An 18,818-nucleotide genomic window follows, 5' to 3' on the forward strand; every position below is an offset into this window, starting at 1 on the left:
CTGTAAGGGCTAAAATATAAAGGGGAGAAATGTTTCTGCGGTTATACAAAGCCCTGATTTGACCACATTTGGATATAATTCTGGGCACGACACCTTAAAAAGGGTGTCCTGGCCTTAGACGGAATGCAGCGCAGATTCACCAGAAGGTTACCAGGACCAGTAAACTAAACGTAAGTTTGGTTTGTATGAGGATGTAGTGCCGGATTGCTTAGCAGGCAGATTTACTATAAATATTCAATAGCTCTTAATAACAGGAAAGTACAGCTGTAATTCCTTCACACCACATACTGCTAGTTTATCTGAAAGTTCCTCTGAACACTGTCTACTGGTCACATGGTTTACATCCTGGCTACTTACTCATGGTTAACACAAGGTGAACATGGGGATTTAATTTTTTTTTTAAATGTACTCCTTCGTGAGATGTGGGCATTGCTGGCAAGGCCACCTTCTATTACCCAACCCTAATTGCCCTTAAACTGAATGGCTTTCTAGGCCATTTGCAAGAAGCAGGTAGGCGTCAACTACCATTGCTCCACCATTGTATGGAGTCACATGTAGGCCGGACAGGGTAAGGATGGCAGATTTCCTGCCATAAAGGGCGTTCATGAACCAGATGGGTTTTTACAACAACTGGTGATAGTTTCATGGTCGCCATTACTGATACTAGCTTCAATTCCAGATCTTATTAATTGAATTTAAATTCCACCAGCTGCCTTAGTGGGATTTGAACCCATGTCCGCAGGGCATTGAAGATGTAGTGATGGATTGCTCAGCAGACAGATTTACTATAAATATTCAACAGCTATTAATAACAGGAAAGTACAGCTGTAATTCCTTCACACCACATGCTGCTAGTTTATCTGAAAGTTCCTCTGAACGTTGTCTACTGGTCACATGGTTTACATCCTGGCTACTTACTCATTAGCATATTCTATCTTAAAGCGATATCACAACAATCCACCTCAATTAAAGCAGCAAATATAATTCATACTGACATATTAATGCACTTAATAATCACAGGAGTTAAGAGAGACTTCAACCCCATTTTGTCACGGGAAATTCTATGCATTATAAAATTATAATTTGAAAATGTTAATTTGTACTCACTAATGAGCAGGATCACTTCTGACATTGCCGCTCATTAAATTCCCTTAGTTGTGAAAAATTATCGGATATTTGGTCCATTTCTGTCCCTTGTTGCGTGAGCCCAATGGATCGTATGCCCGTCCCTGAGTCAGCTCAAGTCCCACCCTAAAAGCTTCCGCTCAAAATCTAGGCTGACGTTCCAGCGCAGTGCTGAAGGAGTGCTGCGCTGTCAGAGGTGTGGTCCTTTGAATGAAACAGTTAACCAATGTCCAGCCCTCTCAGGTGGATGAAAAAGCTCCCACGACACTACTCTAAAGACGAACAGCGAAGTTCGCCTCAGTGTCCAATTTACCCCCCAACCAACATCACTAAAACAGATTATCTGCTATTGGTGTCTGTGGGAGCTTGCTCTGCACAAATTGGCAACTGGACTTCCTATATTACAACAGTGACTACACTTTAAAAGTACATAATTGGCTGTAAAGTGCTTTGGAAAGTTCTGTGGTCATGGGAGGCGCTTTATGAAATCAAATATTTTCCTCTTACTATCTATGTTCCGGTTGCTGGCGCACTGAACTAACACGGTGACTGTTCTGTTTAGATTCTTTGTGGAATCATCGCAGCCGTTCTCCACTACTTCTTTCTGTCGGTGTTCGCCTGGATGTTTCTAGAAGGAATCCAGCTTTACCTGATGGTGCAGGTGGTTTTTGCCCCTAAGGTTCCTATCGAGAGGTTCATTTATTGGATTGGCTATGGGTTTCCGGCTCTAATCGTGGCCATTTCAGCAGCAGCTTATCATGAAGGATACGGTACAGACACATCGTGAGTTTACATTTCTAAGTGTCTTCTTATGAATGGTACTGACTTGGGGAGAAAGTTATATAGCAACCCTTTCTTTTGTTACATCCATTGCTTTTTCTAAAAAAGAACCCCCTCATTTACCATCCATTACCTCCTGCAAGTATTGATTGCGGAGTAGTACCCCAGGGTCCAGACAGTCTCTGGTAGTTTAACCCAAGTGGGATCAGGTTAGGGTTAGGGTTAGGTTCTTCACATGGGATATACAATGGTGTACTAGCAATACCATAGGCCACAAGCAGAAGCAATGCAACCTCACCCAACCTCCAGAGAGAGGCACTAGTTCAAGGCCAGGGGTGGGGCACGATGACTGATCCTTCCCGTCCGTGGGCCGGGGATACTGAGGCCAAATTCCAAGTCTTCTGAGGCAACCTCAGCTGAGACACACTCACGTCCCACTTTTTTGGGGCTTGTTCTCAGAATGTGGGTTGGAGATATTACTCAGCCCTGGCTGCGTTCAGGAGACAATGGCGAGCTTTCTCAGTGACTGGTTGTTATTTCTAAATCACTGAATAGTTCTCTAAGGCCTTTTCAGAGGTGGGGAACTGGAGTCACGGGTAAACCAGACCGAGTTGGAAATGATTACCATTCCTGAAGGGTATTGGTAAGCAAAATGAGCTTTTCCAACAATCAAAAAGTTTACGTGATATTTTTCTAGCATTTATAACTTGCTCAGTTAAATTCAGATTTATCAGTAGAACAATAGCATTTATTGGCTAGCTCAGAATTACATAGTCAGTCAGGTGTCTCAGACACACATATCATCAGGTATCACTACTTAATACATAGATTTCTTTTCAAATTCACATTTAATTGTGTGGGAAAATACTGAAACGTTAAGATTAATCTGGACCAACATCCTGGGGGGGTTACCATTGACCAGAAACTGAACTGGACTAGCCATATAAATACTGTGGCTACAAGAGCAGGTCAGAGGCTGGGAATCCTGCGGCGAGTAACTCACCTGCTGACTCCCCAAAGCCTGTCCACCATCTACAAGGCACAAGTCAGGAATGTGATGGAATACTCTGCACTTGCCTGGATGAGTGCAGCTCCCACAACACTCAAGAAGCTCAACACCACCCAGGACAAAGCAGCCCACTTGATTGGCACCACATCCACAAATATTCACTCCCCCCACCACCGATGCACAGTAGCAGCAGTGTGTACCATCTACAAGATGCACTGCAGGAATTCACCAAGGCTCCTTAGATAGTACCTTCCAAACCCACGACCATTACCACCTAGAAGGACAAGGGGAGCAGGTGCATGGGAACACCACCACCTGGAAGTTCCCCTCCAAGCCACTCACCATCCTGACTTGGAAATATATCGCCATTCCTTCACTGTCGCTGGGCCAAAAGCCTGGAACCCTAACAGCACTGTGGGTGTACCTACACCACATGGATTGCAGCGGTTCAAGAAGGCAGCTCACCACCACCTTCTCAAGGGCAATTAGGGATGGGCAATAAATGCTGGCCCAGCCAGCGAAGCCCACATCCCGTGAATGAATATTAAAAAAACCTTCTGGAAAGGCCTTTAAAAAAGGGAAGGTGAATTTTTACTAGGAACCAAAGGAAAATAGGGGGAACTGGGCCACAATATGGTAAAAGCAGTCAGCTTTGAGGAAGGGTTTGAAAGCAGGGAGCAAGTTAACAAAGCAGTGTGATGTAGAGCCTCAGAGTTCATAGTGCAAAAGTCAAACTGCAAAAGTAGAGTGGAGTGGAGATGGTGGCATAGTGGCTGTGTCACTGGACTGGTAACCCAGGGGGTAAAGGCAAAATACTGCGGGTGCTGGAAACCTGAAACAAAAACAGAAAATGCTGGAAAAACTCAGCAGGTCTGACAGCATCTGTGGAGAGAGAAAGACAGAGTTAACGTTTCGAGTCCGTACGATCCTTCTTCAGGGGGAACGTGGGTTCACCTCCCACCGTGGTGGAATTTAAATTCAATCTGGAATTAAAAAGCTAGTCTCAGTAATGGCCGCCATGAAACTATCATTGATTGTTGTTTAAAAAAAAAACCCGACTGGCTCACTAAGGAAAACCTGGTGTTCTAACCCGGTCGGGCCTACACGTGACTCCAGACCCACAGCAACGCTGGTTGCCCCTTAACCGCCCTCAGAAATGGCCCAGCAAGCCACTCCGTTCAAGGGTAATTAGGGACGGGCAACAGAGGCTGGCCTTACCGGTGACGCCCACATCCCACGAAAGAATAAATGATGCAAAGAGGGAAGCAGGAATGAGCAATAACCCTTAGAACCATAGAACCATAGAACACTACAGCACAGAAAACAGGCCATTCGGCCCTTCTAGTCTGTGCCGAAATATTATTCCGCTTGTCCCATTGACCTGCACCCAGTCCATAACCCTCCAGACCTCTCCCATCCATGTATCAAGAGGCGTGTCAGAGGCGTGGAGAATCCAGGGTCGGATATGCGGCTGAAGAAAAATCTCCTAAATAGGATGGGCGTGTGGCAGGGAAGGGTTTTAAATTTCTTGAATTCACTCCTCTGGAACCCAGGGAACCAGTAGAGCTCAATCTCAGCAAGGTCACAGGGACCTCGAGCAGCTGACTGTTGTTACCGACGTAATGTAACATTGCAGGAGCGTGATCGCATTGCCAATAAAATTGCTGGTTTTAATCGCCTTTTAACTTTTAACTGCAGGTGTTGGCTTAAAACGGACAAGTCTTTCGCCTGCAGCTTCTTTGTGCCCGCCCTCGTGATCAGCATCGTAAGTTTGACCCGGTACTTTGTTGCATCAGACTGAAGTTCCGATTTGTGCCTTGAAGCCAGCTGCAGTTTTGGAGAGCGGGATGCAGAGGGATAGGTGGAGGGAGGGTGGAAGGAGCTGGGTGAAGGGGTCTGCGGAGGGGTATGCGGAGAGGGTAGATGGGGGAAGGGATGGATGGGTTTAGGTAGAGAGGGGGAGAGCTGGAGACCAGCCTGACCGAAAGCGTCTGCTGAGCCAAGGTAACTCACAAGAGCGGAGGCGATTCCTCCCATAACGAGCGGCAGCTCAGGTGCCAGAACAGTATTACCCTCGATTTCATGGGGCCCTAGACACGTCTCTCAAGACTGCAATTCCGGACCTTGCATGGTTAATGCTTCACATCTCATCGCTGTCCATTAGCTCTGCTAGAATATAGGTCCCTGGGTACGTTGGTGGGGAACACCAGTCGGCTCTGATGTTCCTTTTGGTTAACCAGCACTCCAAAACGCACCGTCTGCGCAAGGAAAGATTATAAATAAGGGGCTCACGGGCTTTCCAGTGCCTGAGGCAACTGTGGCCAGGGGCCTGCCCCAAGGGGGCCGTGTGAAATGGTGCGAGAAGGTGTCGGGCAGCATCACAGTCGGAGGGCACGTGCAGGGGTCAGAAGCGGTGCCCGCCAACAATTGAGCAGGCGATCGCCAGCCATTTGACGCGGACCCGTCCACTTCTACGGCTGATCGGCCAGGCAAGCTTCACGTTTTCGCTACAAACTCCACCCGGGGCGGGGTCAAACCCCCCGGGGTTAAACGAAATACAAGAAGATGTTTGAGGGGATGACGTGCTCTGTGGCCTGCCGCCAGGGGCAGGGATTTGCAGCATCGGCACAGTTTCCGGCGCTTTCTTGAGCTCACTTCCTTTTTTTACGGCACTGCAGCTCCCTGAGGCAGCTCTGCAGAAGCAGCTGTCAGCCGTCAGGGAGCTCACTGCAAATGCCCGCCCTCACCCTCACTTCCCTCGGCGCCCTGGCCTTTCCCCACACCGTCCTCCCCCCCCACCCCAAGCTCTCTCCGCAGCGCTGAGCCTTTCTGAGCGCACGTTTTCACGCGGGCTGCCAGCTGATTGGCCAGCCGGCATGACCACCGTGGTCGGGGTCCAATCGCGGCCGGAAGCGCATATCACGTCCACCTCCATGCTCGCCAATCCGATGAGCGCAAGATTCAGGCCTGTGCCTCACTATAATTATTGACCTAGAAGCTCCCCACGTCTAGCGACACGCGAGTTAGACAAGGGACGTGCTTATATTGCTAGTTTTTCCTGGAACAGGTCACCGGAGGCTATAGCCTGAGGGAGCAACACTCCGCCTAAAGCATGGCTGACCACCAGGCTCTCCCAGTCTGACAGCCGGGCCAATAGGGGCATTGGAAAGATGTCCAGGTTGATAAGCAGCCTGTTTGACCACCTCTTCATGGAGCTGTCAAGTCCTGGAGTGGGACACGCACCTGGAGCTTTTGGCTCAGAGGGCTGCTACCCACTGTTTCCACAAGATCTCCCTTATAGTTGTTGCTTTTCGTAAAGAGCGGATTCGAGGCTGAATGTTCTACCCACGACACTCAGCAGTGCACTAAAAGGAGTTTTAGGCTTAAAGTTTTTACTCTGTTATCTTCTCTTCCTCTTGAAGATATCAATGCTCACTGCAGTCGTGTCCCATGGATATAGGTTGTCCTCTGGTATGTCCACTAGCTGGTATCTCTCCTTGTGTGAGCCTGGGTATTGAGTGTAAGCAGGTTGTTCGATTGCTTACACAACCTCAGTCTCATCCTTATTCAATACCCATGCGCATTCGCTTCTGGAAGGGCTTTGTTGGATAGCAGTCAGGGAGCCCTAGCTGTATTCCCCCCTTAAGTAGGGATGCCAAGACCCAGTTGAAGTGTTGATCATCTCCCAGCTAAACTCAGCTAATCCAGCATGTACAGGGGACTGATACTGGGATCGCCTGGTCTGTACAAGAGCAGCAATTCACAGGATAAAATCTGTGACCCACCAAGAGAGCCAAACTATTTGTTTAAACTATTTGTTTACGGTGCTAAACTATTTGAGCATTGTGGCACTTGTAAGATGTTCAATGTTATCTTTAATTTTAATTACAGGTCAATTTTATCTTCCTCTGCAAAACATTAATGAGATTGAAAGTGGAGTTGTCAAAGATCATTGCTGACAAGAAGAAACTGGGAAGGCATAGGTAAAAGATTTACAACCTTGACCAGCTTGACCGAACTTGACCCTTTTAGACGAGGCTTTAAACCGAGGCCTGGTCTGCCTAAGGTGGACATGTAAGATCCCAAGGAACTATTTCAAAGAAGGGCAGGGGAGTTCTCCCCAGTGTCCTGGCCAATATTTATCCCTCAGCCAACATCACATTCAAAGAGAGGGAAAAAAAAAACAGATTATTTGGTCATTATCACATTGCTGTTCGTGGGATCTTGCTGTGCGCAAATTGGCTGCATGTGTTTTCCTACATTATAACGGTGACTGCACTTGAAAAAGAACTTCACTGGCTGCAAAGCGCTTTAGGACGTCCTCAGTTTGTGAAAGAGGCAATATAAGCAGATTAGCTGCCTGAACTGAACTGTGGTATTCAGAGTGTAGGCAGACGCTGAACTAAAACAGACATGGTTTAATAAGTAAGCTTTAACATTCAGTAACTTGATATTAAATTGGTGGAAGGGCTAAGGTTCACAGCGCAGAACACTAAGATCTAAAATATTAGGAAAGGTAAGTCAAGAAGCAATGGTTGATTGATACTAAACTTGGGTTTTAAAACTCCCAGTTAGGGTGCAGCAGGACCAAGCAGTGTTTATCTAGGGTCTGGAGTGATCCAAATGAAAACATTTGGAACCAAGTTAATTTTCGAGGGCAGACTTGTGACTGTGATCTCTCAAGCCAGCTAATTCCACGGTACTCCAGAGCTCTGTTGATGACTAGGCAGCCGACCCAGTTTATTAACAGGCTCTGGCTGGATAGGCCAGTCAGTTAAGGCCGAGACGCTTAGCCCAAGCGAACCTCGCCAGCGAATGTCTGAAGGTACACGAGGGTCCTGGTTGGACGAGCAGCTGGCAACAAACTTTGCGGAACAGGCTCAAGAGGCTGAATGGCCTGCTATGTCAGTGTGCTGTGCCGGCAGGCTGCCTGGTTTCACTCCATCACTGAGCTCAGAACCTAACATCAGAGTGTGTCACCTCTATAACTGCCTGTGTTTCACTTTGGTACGGGCAAGGTGAAGGCTTCCCAGATTATAAAGGTAAATGTAATGATCCCGCACTAAAAATGGGCAACTCACACTCAGTGGTGCATAGGGAAGCAATGGAGCTAGAATATTGTAACTCACTCCATTTGAGCACAGCTACCAACTGGCAGCACAAGAGCACTACAAAGCAGAGTATTTTAGGAAACAGGTAAAGATTCACAGTTATACATGAGTCGACAGATTTTCCACTATAAAATTAATTGGATTACAATAAGGCGCGTCATATTATGAATATTACTATTAAACACCGCTGCTGTTGTCTGTTGTCTGTCACTGTGCTGGGCTCTGAATAATTTGATAATTAATTGTTTTTGCACAGAGCATTTACACTGACAGCCATTGGTCAGTTGGTCATCCTGGGCTGTACGTGGATTTTGGGTGCGTTTTACATCCAGAAGGCAACCATTCCAATGATGTACATCTTCACCATATTAAACAGCTTCCAGGGAATGTTTATCTTCATCATGCACTGCCTGATGTATAAGAAGGTTTGTCTTCCTCCCTTTGTTTGATGTGTTCTTCGCACAATCTGGTACCTTAATTGTGCACCCATGGTGCTTTCCTGAAGATGCTGTCTTTTCCGGGGATACATTTCAGCGCATTCCAATTGTCCATCTTCATTTCTGAATCTTGGCAGTAACTGCTGGGGTTGTCAGTATAGGACTGTCACTAACAAGCCCAGTAGTGAATTCAGGAGAAACGTCTTTACTCAGGGAGGGGTGAGAATGCAGTATTCATTATCATATGAATCAGTTGAGGTGAATGGCATAGATGCATGTAAAGGGAAGGTGATTAAGTGTCTATGGGTTAATGGGGTCAGATGAAGGAGATTCATGTGGAGCATAAACATAGACCAGTTGGACCAAGTGGCTTGTGTGTTCATTCTATTCTATGTTGGTAGGTTCCTTGCCTTCAGCGAATGTGTACATATGCAGCCTTCCAGCAGAGGGGACTAGATCAGAAACTGGAACCTTGCAGAGTCCCATTCCTTCCCAAAAAACAGTCAACAAAGACTAACATCAGCCACCACTGAGATCAGCCAACTGACCGGGAATTATCTTAAAATGGGACCTTCCTAGACCGCAGCTTGTTGAATAAACTCATGGAGAACCTGTGAAGGAACACCTTCAAAATGAGTTTAATTTAGTGACTTTTCCCTTCAAACCCTTTGAAGGACTTGTCCTAGATACCTCGTGATGGTGTCTTTTATCCTGTAGCTTGAAGAGCAGAGTCCCACTGTGCCAGTCGACTAGAGGAGATGCCGGTCATGTGGGCTGCATAGCCTTTTCACTTCCTGTACATTTTCATCTTTTTTCCCAAGAGATAAATGGAGGATTGATAACTTAATACAGGACCAGAGGGGAGGGAGAGTAAGCGAGAGGGTTATAAAGTTATTGCGCTGGGAACGAGGGGTCGGGCTGAGTAATTTAACATTAATGAAGTATGGTGATGACACTATCCCAGGAGGTCCAAGTGAATCTGTAATGCTGTAATGACTGGATGTAGCCTACAGTTTGTTGTGACTGTGTATTGCTAGTCCCTGCAGCACTGCATAACCAGTGTTTCTGGTTAAACGCGACCCAGGGAGGCATCATGTATCAGCCACTGTAACCTCCTGCGGCCTTAAGATGCTCCGAAATCGCTAGTGCTCCTCTAACTCTTGCCTCTTCTGCACCCCCAGATTCATTCACCGCAACATCTGGCAGCCTTGCCTTCAGCTGCCTGGACCCCACACTCTGCAACTCTCCCCCTAAACCTCCCCACCTCTCTTTCCTGCTTTCCTCTCTAAAATCTATCTCTTCAGGCAGAATGGTCCGCACCCGGGAGTCATGGCTGGGCGGCAGTGGGGTGGGGTAGAGGTAGGGGTGGGGGGTACAATTCGGCGTGAGGGGGCAGAAATCGGTTTCACGCCGCGTGAGAGCACAGCGGGATCAATCCGATGGTGTCCGCCATGGCGGAACGCCAATCCCACTGGAGGCCGGCGTCAACCCGATTTGTCCGGGAACGGGATGCAGAGTGAGGCCCGACCGGAATCATCTACCCCACCCACCCAGCGCCAGGTTTACCGTTAGGCCAGCGGGGAAACCTGCCGGCCCAGAGCACGTCTGGACAAGCAAGAAGTCAAGACTGACCATTAGGGCCTCGCTCAGATCGCGGGCATCCCGGAGGAGCAGATGATGCTGGAGCCCGACAGCTACCGGGCCCTGGACGAACACGCACCTCACATCCTCACCGACATGGCCCCACCGCGAAGCGGCTCCCAGAAGGCGGGAGGTCTTCATCGACGCTTAGGGCCTACTTCGGAACATCGCGGTCTTGGCCATGGGCTGCCACAGATGATCGATGGGGCCAGGGAGGGGGGCGGTTCAGCTGTGGGTGGGAGAGGAAGGTGTACCAGGGTGGGGGAGGTTGGGAGGTGGTGTGGGGGAGATGAAGTTGTAGGGAGGTGGGGCGGTGTTGGAAGGGGGAAGGAGGGAGTATGGAGGTAGAAGGTTGTAACGGGGGAGAATGCAGCAGGCTGGGAGGTAGGTGTAAGAGGGGGTGCTTGGAGTAGGGTAGGCGTCCGGGAGTTCAGGGGGAGGAGGGAGTTCGGATGGGGGAAGGAGTATGGAAGGGGGAATGTGTCCAGGGGGGCAGTGGGGTGGAGGGAGTTCAGAGGAGGGATTTTGGAGGGGGGCAGGAGTTTGGAGAGGGGAAGGAGTCCAAGGGGAGGAGGGATTAAGGAGTGGGGGAGGAGAGTAAGGGGTGGGGTTGTCTAGGTAAAGATGTCTAGGTGAATGTGTGAAGGAGGGGTCTGTGGAGTGAATGACTGCCCCCTGTGGGGCAAACTGAGGGTGGGTCTGGTAGGAGGGAATGGTGAGTGTGAGAGGGGGCAGAGGGAGTCAGTAGGGTGGGAGGGTGACGGTGCGACGGTCAAAGTAGAAGGGACAGCGAGGGTGGTTGGTGGGGACTCGGAGGCAGACACGGACCCTGGGGATGAGAAGGAGGAGGTCGAGAGGTCAATGTGGATTGGGGGTGGGATTCTCAGGAGAGTAGGGAACGTGCACATTCACCTGGACATCCTGGAAAGACAAGGGTTCGGGTTCCAACAGCTCTGCGTGATATTCCCCCACCTTCTGCTGACTCTCCATGAAGGCTGAATCCAGAGTCTCGTCATCTGACTCGGACCTCACAGACTCCTCTTCCCCATCAGTCCTCCGAATGCCGGGGGCTCGGCTGAACCTGCCTCCTCCTGCTGTGGACACGTGTCTGTGCGGTGACCACCAGACTGTGAACCCGGCCCTGCTCTAGATTCAGGTCCCACCAAGGCGTGTGTCTCTGTGCTGGTGGAGGGTGTGGGTAAGCGCAGTGACGGGTCTTCCAGGCTGCTTATTTCCAGCTCTTCACTGGAAGTGAGGACCTGGATGGAGCTGAGGGACTGGCTGGCTGAGGGTGTCAGAACCTTGGCAGAGCTCCCTGTGAATCAGAGTAGAGATGATTAACGCAAACTGGAGGAACAGCACCTCATCTTCCAACTAGGCACTTTACAGCCTTCCGGACTGAATATTGAGTTCAACAATTTTAGATCATGAACTCTCTCCTCCATTCCCATCCCCTTTCCGATTTTCCTCCTCCTTTTTGTTTTTTCCAATAATTTATATAGATTTTTCTTTTCCCACCTACTTCCATTATTTTTAAATGTATTTCCATCCATTGTTTTATCTCTACCTTTTAGCCTTTTTTGATTCCTTCCCCCCACCCCACCCCCACTAGGGCTATCTGTACCTTGCTCGTCCTACTTTCTATCTTTAATTAGCACATTCATTTAGATAATATCACCACCTTCAACACCCCTTTGTCCTTTTATCTGTGACATCTTTTGGTTATCTCCACCTATCACTGGCCCTCTATCCAGCTCTACCTGTCCCAACCACCCCCCACTTCCCCCCTCCACCTTAAACCAGCTTATATTTCACCCCTTTTCTATTTTTCCTTAGTTCTGTTGAAGGGTCATTCAGACGCGAAATGTTAACTGTGTTCCTCTCCGCAGATGCTGCCAGACCTGCTGAGTTTTTCCAGGTATTTTTATTTTTGTGTTAGAGATGATTAGTGTTTGGCAGCAGAGTCAAAAGCAGGAGGGAGTGCGCTCACATTTGTGTTGAGGGAGGGATGATGCGGTGCAGGATCCTCAGGACCTCACTGTCCCCACTGGCAGGGTCCACATCCTCACCAGTCAGTGTGATGGCACACTCCTCAAAGTGAGCGAGGGGTCTAATGTGGGCCACTCCACCCCCCCCCCCGGTCTGGAACCTCTCCCTGCTGCTGTGAGCCAGCTTCTCCTGCATGAAAACAGCTGGAGAGAGTGTGAGCAGGACGATGGCACTGTGTGGAATGTTTGTGTGGTGAACAGAGCCATGGACGGGATGAGGACGTGAGCTCCAGAGGATATGAGCCTGATGGAGATGTGAGGGTGTGTGTGAGAGTTAGTGGTGTTGTCCCTTGAGGTGTGAGATCCCTGTGGGTGTGTGATGGGTTTGGGAGTGTGTGAGTTGAGAGTGATGAGGTGGTTGACTTACCCTGGCGGAATGGATGAGATCATCCATCCTCTTCCTGCACTGGGTGGCTGTCCTCCAGTGTGCTCCAGTGCTGCTGACCACCACTGTCACTGCCCCCAAAGCCGGTTTGGTGACTCTGGTGAACCCCCTGTGGCCAGAGCAGGGGGTAGAGGACATCGCGGCGGCTTCCACTGTGTCCAGCAGGTGCCCCAAAGAGGCAGGTACCCCAGAGAGGCAGGTACCCCAGAGAGGCAGGTCCCCCAGAGAGGCAGGTACCCCAGAGAGGCAGGTGCCCCAGAGAGGCAGGTGCCCCAGAGAGGCAGGTACCCCAGAGAGGCGTCACTAAATCTGGGGGCTGCCTTCTTTGCTTTCAGGGCCCAGCTGTGGCCTGGAGCGGTCCTGCTCTGTAGACATGGAACAGGCTGCGCTCTGATGCCCTTTAAATATGGCGCCCGGAGCGAGGAAGCGCTGAGGTCACGGCTGGGGGCGGGGGAATCCGAGCCCACCCACCAGCGATCGGCGTGTTTCCCATGAATACATTATTAATGAGGCGGGATGCGCCGGGAAGAGGACAATACAGCGCAAAAACTCACCATGGCGGCCGGCGGGTAAAATGATACTTTTTAACACCTGTTACCGTGTTTGGTGCAAATCTGGGACGATTCCGCCCTTTGACCAAGGATTTAATCGCCCGGTCTAATGTCTCCTTATGTGGCTCAGTGTCAAATTTGCGTCTGACCGCACTCCCATGAAGCGCCTCGGGATGTTTTACTGCATTAACGGCGCTACATAAATGCAAGTGTTGTTACTTGTCCAAGGTAATGTGGTGGGTAACTGAGGCACATGGATAAGCATCAATTGCCATGATATCGGAGATGAACTAACTCAGTACTGACCAACAGTGAAATTTAGATTGTTCCCATTTAGTCTGGCTCAGTAGGCCTACCCTTCCCCCTACTTATAGACTGTACAAGCTACAAATCCTGTTTGTCTTTGCTTTTCGTAGGTGAGGGATGCCTATTGTCGGTGTTTTGGAAAGTGTCTGAGGCAATCGGACATGTGGACACCAGTTTCCACTTCCAGCCTGAGGACATTAAACCAGGTAAAAACTCCAAACTCTTTGATCGAACCCCTGGCCCCAGTTTACAATATCTAATGAACTGTACAGTGAAACTTGCGTGAAACGCGAGGGCGTCCTGCCTCCACACTCCAATAAACTTGGCCAACGTATCCACGTTACTCACCCGAGAAAGGGATACCCTGATAAATTACACTTGACTGCGAGATCCCAGCCTTTCTGAAAGGCAACACTCGTAACAAAATCACACACTACTCAAAAAAAGATGCCAGAAGTTCAGGGTTATATTTTTTTCTTGCTTTTAGTCTGGGCCTCAGCCTTGGCTCAGTTGGTAACGCTCACGCCTCCGAGTCGAAAGCTTGTGGTTTAAGCCCCATTATGGAGGCTTGAGCACACAAAATCAAGGCCGTCTCTGTGGTGCAGTACCGAGGGAGTGCCACACTGTCAGAGATGCCAACTTTCGGTTTTGATGTTAAACAGAGGCCCTGTCTGCCCTCTCAGCCAGAGGTGAAACATCCAATGGCGCTATTCGAACATCAGGAGCATTTTCTTGATATCCTTCAATCAACACCACTACAAGAAGATTAACTGGTCATTTATCTCATTGCTGTTTGTGGGACCTTGCTGTGTGCAAATTGGGTGCTATTTTGCCTACATTCCAAGAGAAAAGTGAACTCACATTCCCTGGATACTAGAACACCATAACCATTTCCTCAATTTATCCCTTCCAATCCTATGACCAAATAGTCTTAGGTGCATAGTGGCTGCTAATGTTCCTTGCTCTATTCTCATTATCATTCCCATTGAGTGCCCCATAGCCTGGGCAGCAGAAGAAACACCAAACAAGTCCACGGGTAACTATGTTTGCCAGTTGTGGGAGTGGAAAATGCAGATGAATTTCCAGGAAATTTGAAAGAAGGGTTCAAAGTTGCACATTGGTATGCACTTACCACAAGCTCCAATTCAAAACTAGAATTCACTATCCCAAAATTTCAGAGAAAATAAAATTGCATTTCCATAGCACCTTCCATGACCTCAGAATGTCCCAAAGCGCTTTACAACCAACGAGGTACCTTTGAAATATAGCCGCTGTTGTAACATAGGAATAACAGCAGCCAATCTGCACACAGCAAGCTCCCACATACAGCAATGTGATAATGACCAGATAATCTGGTGGTGTTGCTTCAGGGATAAATATTGACCAGGAGACCGGGAAGAACTCTCCAGCTCTTCTTCAAATAGTGGATGCAGAATCATTTACACCCACCTGAGAGGAGAGAGGGGCTTTGGTTTAACATCTTACCCAAAAGTCAGCACCTCGGACAGTTCAGCACCTCGGACAGTGGAGCACCTCGGACAGTGGAGCACCTCGGACAGTGCAGCACCTCGGACAGTGCAGCACCTCGGACAGTGCAGCACCTCGGACAGTGCAGCACCTCGGACAGTGCAGCACCTCGGACAGTTCAGCACCTCGGACAGTGCAGCACCTCGGACAGTGCAGCACCTCGGACAGTGCAGCACCTCAGGCAGTGCAGCACCTCGGACAGTGCCGGACTCCCTCAGTACTGCACTGGGAGTGTCAGTCTAGATTTTCATCCTGAAGCCTCTGAGTATTAAAGTCTCTTGAAATCACAACTTCCTGACTCCGATGGCTCTCATAGAGCCTCTAACCGCAGCTGACTTCAGAGAGATTTAAAATAAAAGGCATTATTTTAAGAAGTCACAAATGATTTTCTTCATCTAACTCGGTGCCTGTACTTTCTTTTCTAAGGGAAGGAGAAGTGTCCAAGAAACAGAGTCAACGACCTCTGGTGCAGTTCAGTGATGCGGTGAAGGGCCTATGGTCTGCATCTACTCACCATACTTCAGTCAACACCTACACGGCTTCAGGTTTTATCACATGCTGCCACGCACTCTTTGAGCACATGGAGGTCCTTTTGCGCCAGCTCGGGTTACTCAAGGTTGCTTTTCTCACCATTGTTCTCTAGCGCCTGCTCATTTTCAAGAATTGGCGAGGCCCAAAGACAGGTAACAAGATGTTGAATGTAGCATGGTTATCAGCCGCCTTACCAACCACAGTGAGTTCCCCCAGGCGGCTTGGCCAACATTCGTCCTTCAACCAATATCTAAAAACAGATTTATTCAGTTATTGTTTTTGGGAGCTTGCTGTGCACAAATTGGTTGCTGGGTTGCCTTCATTCCATCAGTGACTGCACTTTCAAAAGTACTTTAATGGCTGTAAAACGCATCCTTAGATTATGAAAGGCGCTACCTAAATGCAACTTCTTTCTTCTAATGAATTTTAAAGACTGTCCACATCTGCATTGCACTAGAACCTATAACAAAGAGCCATGGTTTACCTTTTTTTTCATGTTCTTTTTAAAATGATGTTATATTGCAGTGGGAATGCTAGCAAAGGGTAAGTTGCAGTTCAGTAGCTGCAGATGGTACATCCACATAAAGAGCTTGAGTGGTGCCATGCAGCTTGAGGGTTAAGGTCTGTCTCTCTGTTGATTTTAATTCAGTTTCCTGGGACTGGGTGATGGGTGGTGACTAAAAGGCACAAGCCAATTCTCGAGGGTGCCTCTACACCTACTGCCTGGACTACTAACCCAGAGGCACATGGGTTCAAACCCCACCGTGGCAAGTTTGAACCTGAATTAGGTTCAAACATCTGGAAATATCAGTGACATGAAGCTGCCAGATTGTGGTAAAACCCAATCAGTTAATAAAAGGCCTTTAGGGAGCCATTCTCACTAGATCCGGTCTATCCGTGATTCCGGGAGAATTACAACTGGGCTGCACTGGTTCAAGATGAGGGCCCATCGCAATCTTCTCAGAACGATTAGAGATGGACAATAAACGGTAACCATTCCAGCAATGCCCATGTCCTGAGAATCAATAATAAAAAGTTCTTCATTTTCACACCAGGCTCAAGTGGGGGCCTCATACCACAGGCAATAGTAGCCCCACGTGTAACATCCAAACAACCAGTCTTCATGTGTAAGCCTATTGAGGATAGGAATGGGTGTAGGCTATTCAGCCTCTCAGGCCTGCCTACTCACATTGGTTCCATAATGCTTAGTACCCTTATCTAACACCAGGAGGCCATACAAATGAAGAATTCATAGCTGGTGCCTGATGCTTCTCCTAAGAAGAAAGGTTGAAAAGTTTGGGCCCATTGGAGTTTAGAAGAATGAGAGGTGATCTTATTGCAACATATAAGATCCTGAGGGACTTGATCCTCAGGGTGGATACCGGGAGGGTGTTTCCACTTGTGGGAGAGACTAGAACCAGGGGACATAGTTTCAGAATAAGAGGTCTCCATTTTAAGACAGAGATGAGGAGAATTTTTTTTCTCTCAGAAGGTCGTTAGTCTGTGGAATTCTGTTGCCAGGAAAGCAGTGAAGGCTGAGTCATTGAATATATTTAAGGCTGACTTAGACAGATTTTTTTTATAGACAAGCGAGTCAAGGGTTATGGGAGGCAGGCAGCAAAGTGGCATTGAGACCACAACCAGATCAGCCATGATCTTACTGAAGGCAGAGCAGGCTCGAGGGGCCGAATGGCCTACGTCTGTTCCTAAGCCCTACATCCCTACGATCCTTTCTTCAATTGACATCCACACTGCTAACACCGGTAACTAGACAAGAATTGGGAATCCAACCGGAGCGTCATCCAGTAGCCTGAGCTGAGGTAACTCGCTGCAGGACGAGATTCGCAACAGAGATCTTCGTGAGCAGGCCCGGAAGACGGCATGTCTACTGAGGCAAAAAACCCCGAAAGGTGGGGGAGAGTTGTAGTTATAAGAGGAATCATCATTGTTTTGCAGCTATTTATCTATTAACATGAAAATGTGAAAGCGCCACATATACTGCAGATCGACGCAGTGACACAGAGGGCGACCAAGGGAGGAATAAAAGAGGGAAAGCCAAAAAGGGAGGAAGGCAGAATTAATTTGGGAGTCATGGAGATACAGGGAGACAATTAGAAGAGACTAAAAAATGACTTTTGTCCATTGGCAATTGCAGGGGAGACAAAAGGGAAATTTAAACAAACAGTTTGTGTAAATATTAAAGAATCCGGTACTGATAGAATGAGATTAAATATTGGTAAGAATGTATATTTGTATAATAGGAAATTATCTATTAAAATGTTAATTGTTATTTCACAGAAATGCTAATGATGTAAACTGTGCTCATGGGATGGAATAAATATAGATTTTAATCTAAATTTTGTGTTATCATTATATAATTATTAGCAGACAAATTGCACGACAACATAATAGGCAAATATATTGCATAACCTTCAAATATTGTGTTATTATTTAATGTGTGAGATATTCCGTCACACAGTGATTATATATACACAGGATTATTACACCTCCATTATATGAGCTATGTTACCATATAAAACATGTGGATATTACACCACCAATTAAACTCTTATTATGCAAGGAAAAGTAATTACGGCCTGGATTCTGGGGACACTGCAAAGCGTCAGTATCCTCAAAGAAATCTTCCCACAAAGGTCTCTGTGGCATGAATTTCTCCTTTTCGTTGTGCTAGTTTGAAACGAGTGCCAAGTCAAGGGATCTCCAGGCATCCAGCAGCAACGGTATCATCAATCAGGTCAGGGAGCCAATCACATTCATGCATTCTAACGAACAGCAAACCAGGAACAAAACGCACTGAGTTTTTTTTTTGCTTTAAATCAGACTTTTACAGAGTGAAATAAAGATTGGGCCATGGCCACAGGGTTAAAGTAGAAACTGAAATATCATAAGCCAGCTGAAAAATGTGGGTTTTTTATCACAATGAAAATACGGACATCCCACAACTGCAGGGCCAGTGAGGTTTACAGCAGTAACTATGAATTTGGTACTTTGTTAACAACCCAGGCCCATAATTATCCAGGAAGTTCAAACTTCCGATGGGCACTCACCCTACACCAGAAACATTGGATACCCCAATTTAAATCAGAGGCTTCCGACTGTCTTACTAGAATAGTTACCCAGGAAAAGTTAGAAGAATTAAAATCGCTTCTAACTCCTAGGGAACTATACTCTTGACTGCCCCCACTCAACCCCCTATCTATACCCTGAGTACCCACCGTACACTCCCAAATACCCTCCCGATCCCTGACTACCTTGCTGACATCCCCAGCTACCGCAGACCCCCGACTACCCTGTCAACACCCGCATGACCACAACCCATCCTATCGCCACTGACCACCCCACGGCA

The 18,818-nt window shown here is 48.0% G+C and overlaps 1 protein-coding gene across 2 annotated transcripts in view; it reads left to right on the forward strand.

Moving 5' to 3' along the window:
- LOC144668813 (adhesion G protein-coupled receptor E3-like) overlaps positions 1–17,808 on the forward strand; it is a 68,404-nt gene extending 50,596 nt beyond the window's left edge. For both annotated transcript variants that reach the window (XM_078531188.1, XM_078531187.1), the window contains 6 exons: positions 1,688–1,908; positions 4,613–4,679; positions 6,806–6,897; positions 8,282–8,450; positions 13,504–13,599; positions 15,347–17,808. In XM_078531188.1, the coding sequence (XP_078387314.1) occupies positions 1,688–1,908; positions 4,613–4,679; positions 6,806–6,897; positions 8,282–8,450; positions 13,504–13,599; positions 15,347–15,400 (699 nt within the window). In that variant the 3' untranslated portion in view covers positions 15,401–17,808. The remainder of the gene's footprint in view (positions 1–1,687; positions 1,909–4,612; positions 4,680–6,805; positions 6,898–8,281; positions 8,451–13,503; positions 13,600–15,346) is intronic.
- The last annotated feature ends 1,010 nt before the right edge of the window (positions 17,809–18,818 follow it).

The sequence above is a fragment of the Cetorhinus maximus genome, chromosome 28 (genome assembly GCF_964194155.1).
Source record: "Cetorhinus maximus chromosome 28, sCetMax3.hap1.1, whole genome shotgun sequence".
Classification (NCBI taxonomy): domain Eukaryota; kingdom Metazoa; phylum Chordata; class Chondrichthyes; order Lamniformes; family Cetorhinidae; genus Cetorhinus; species Cetorhinus maximus.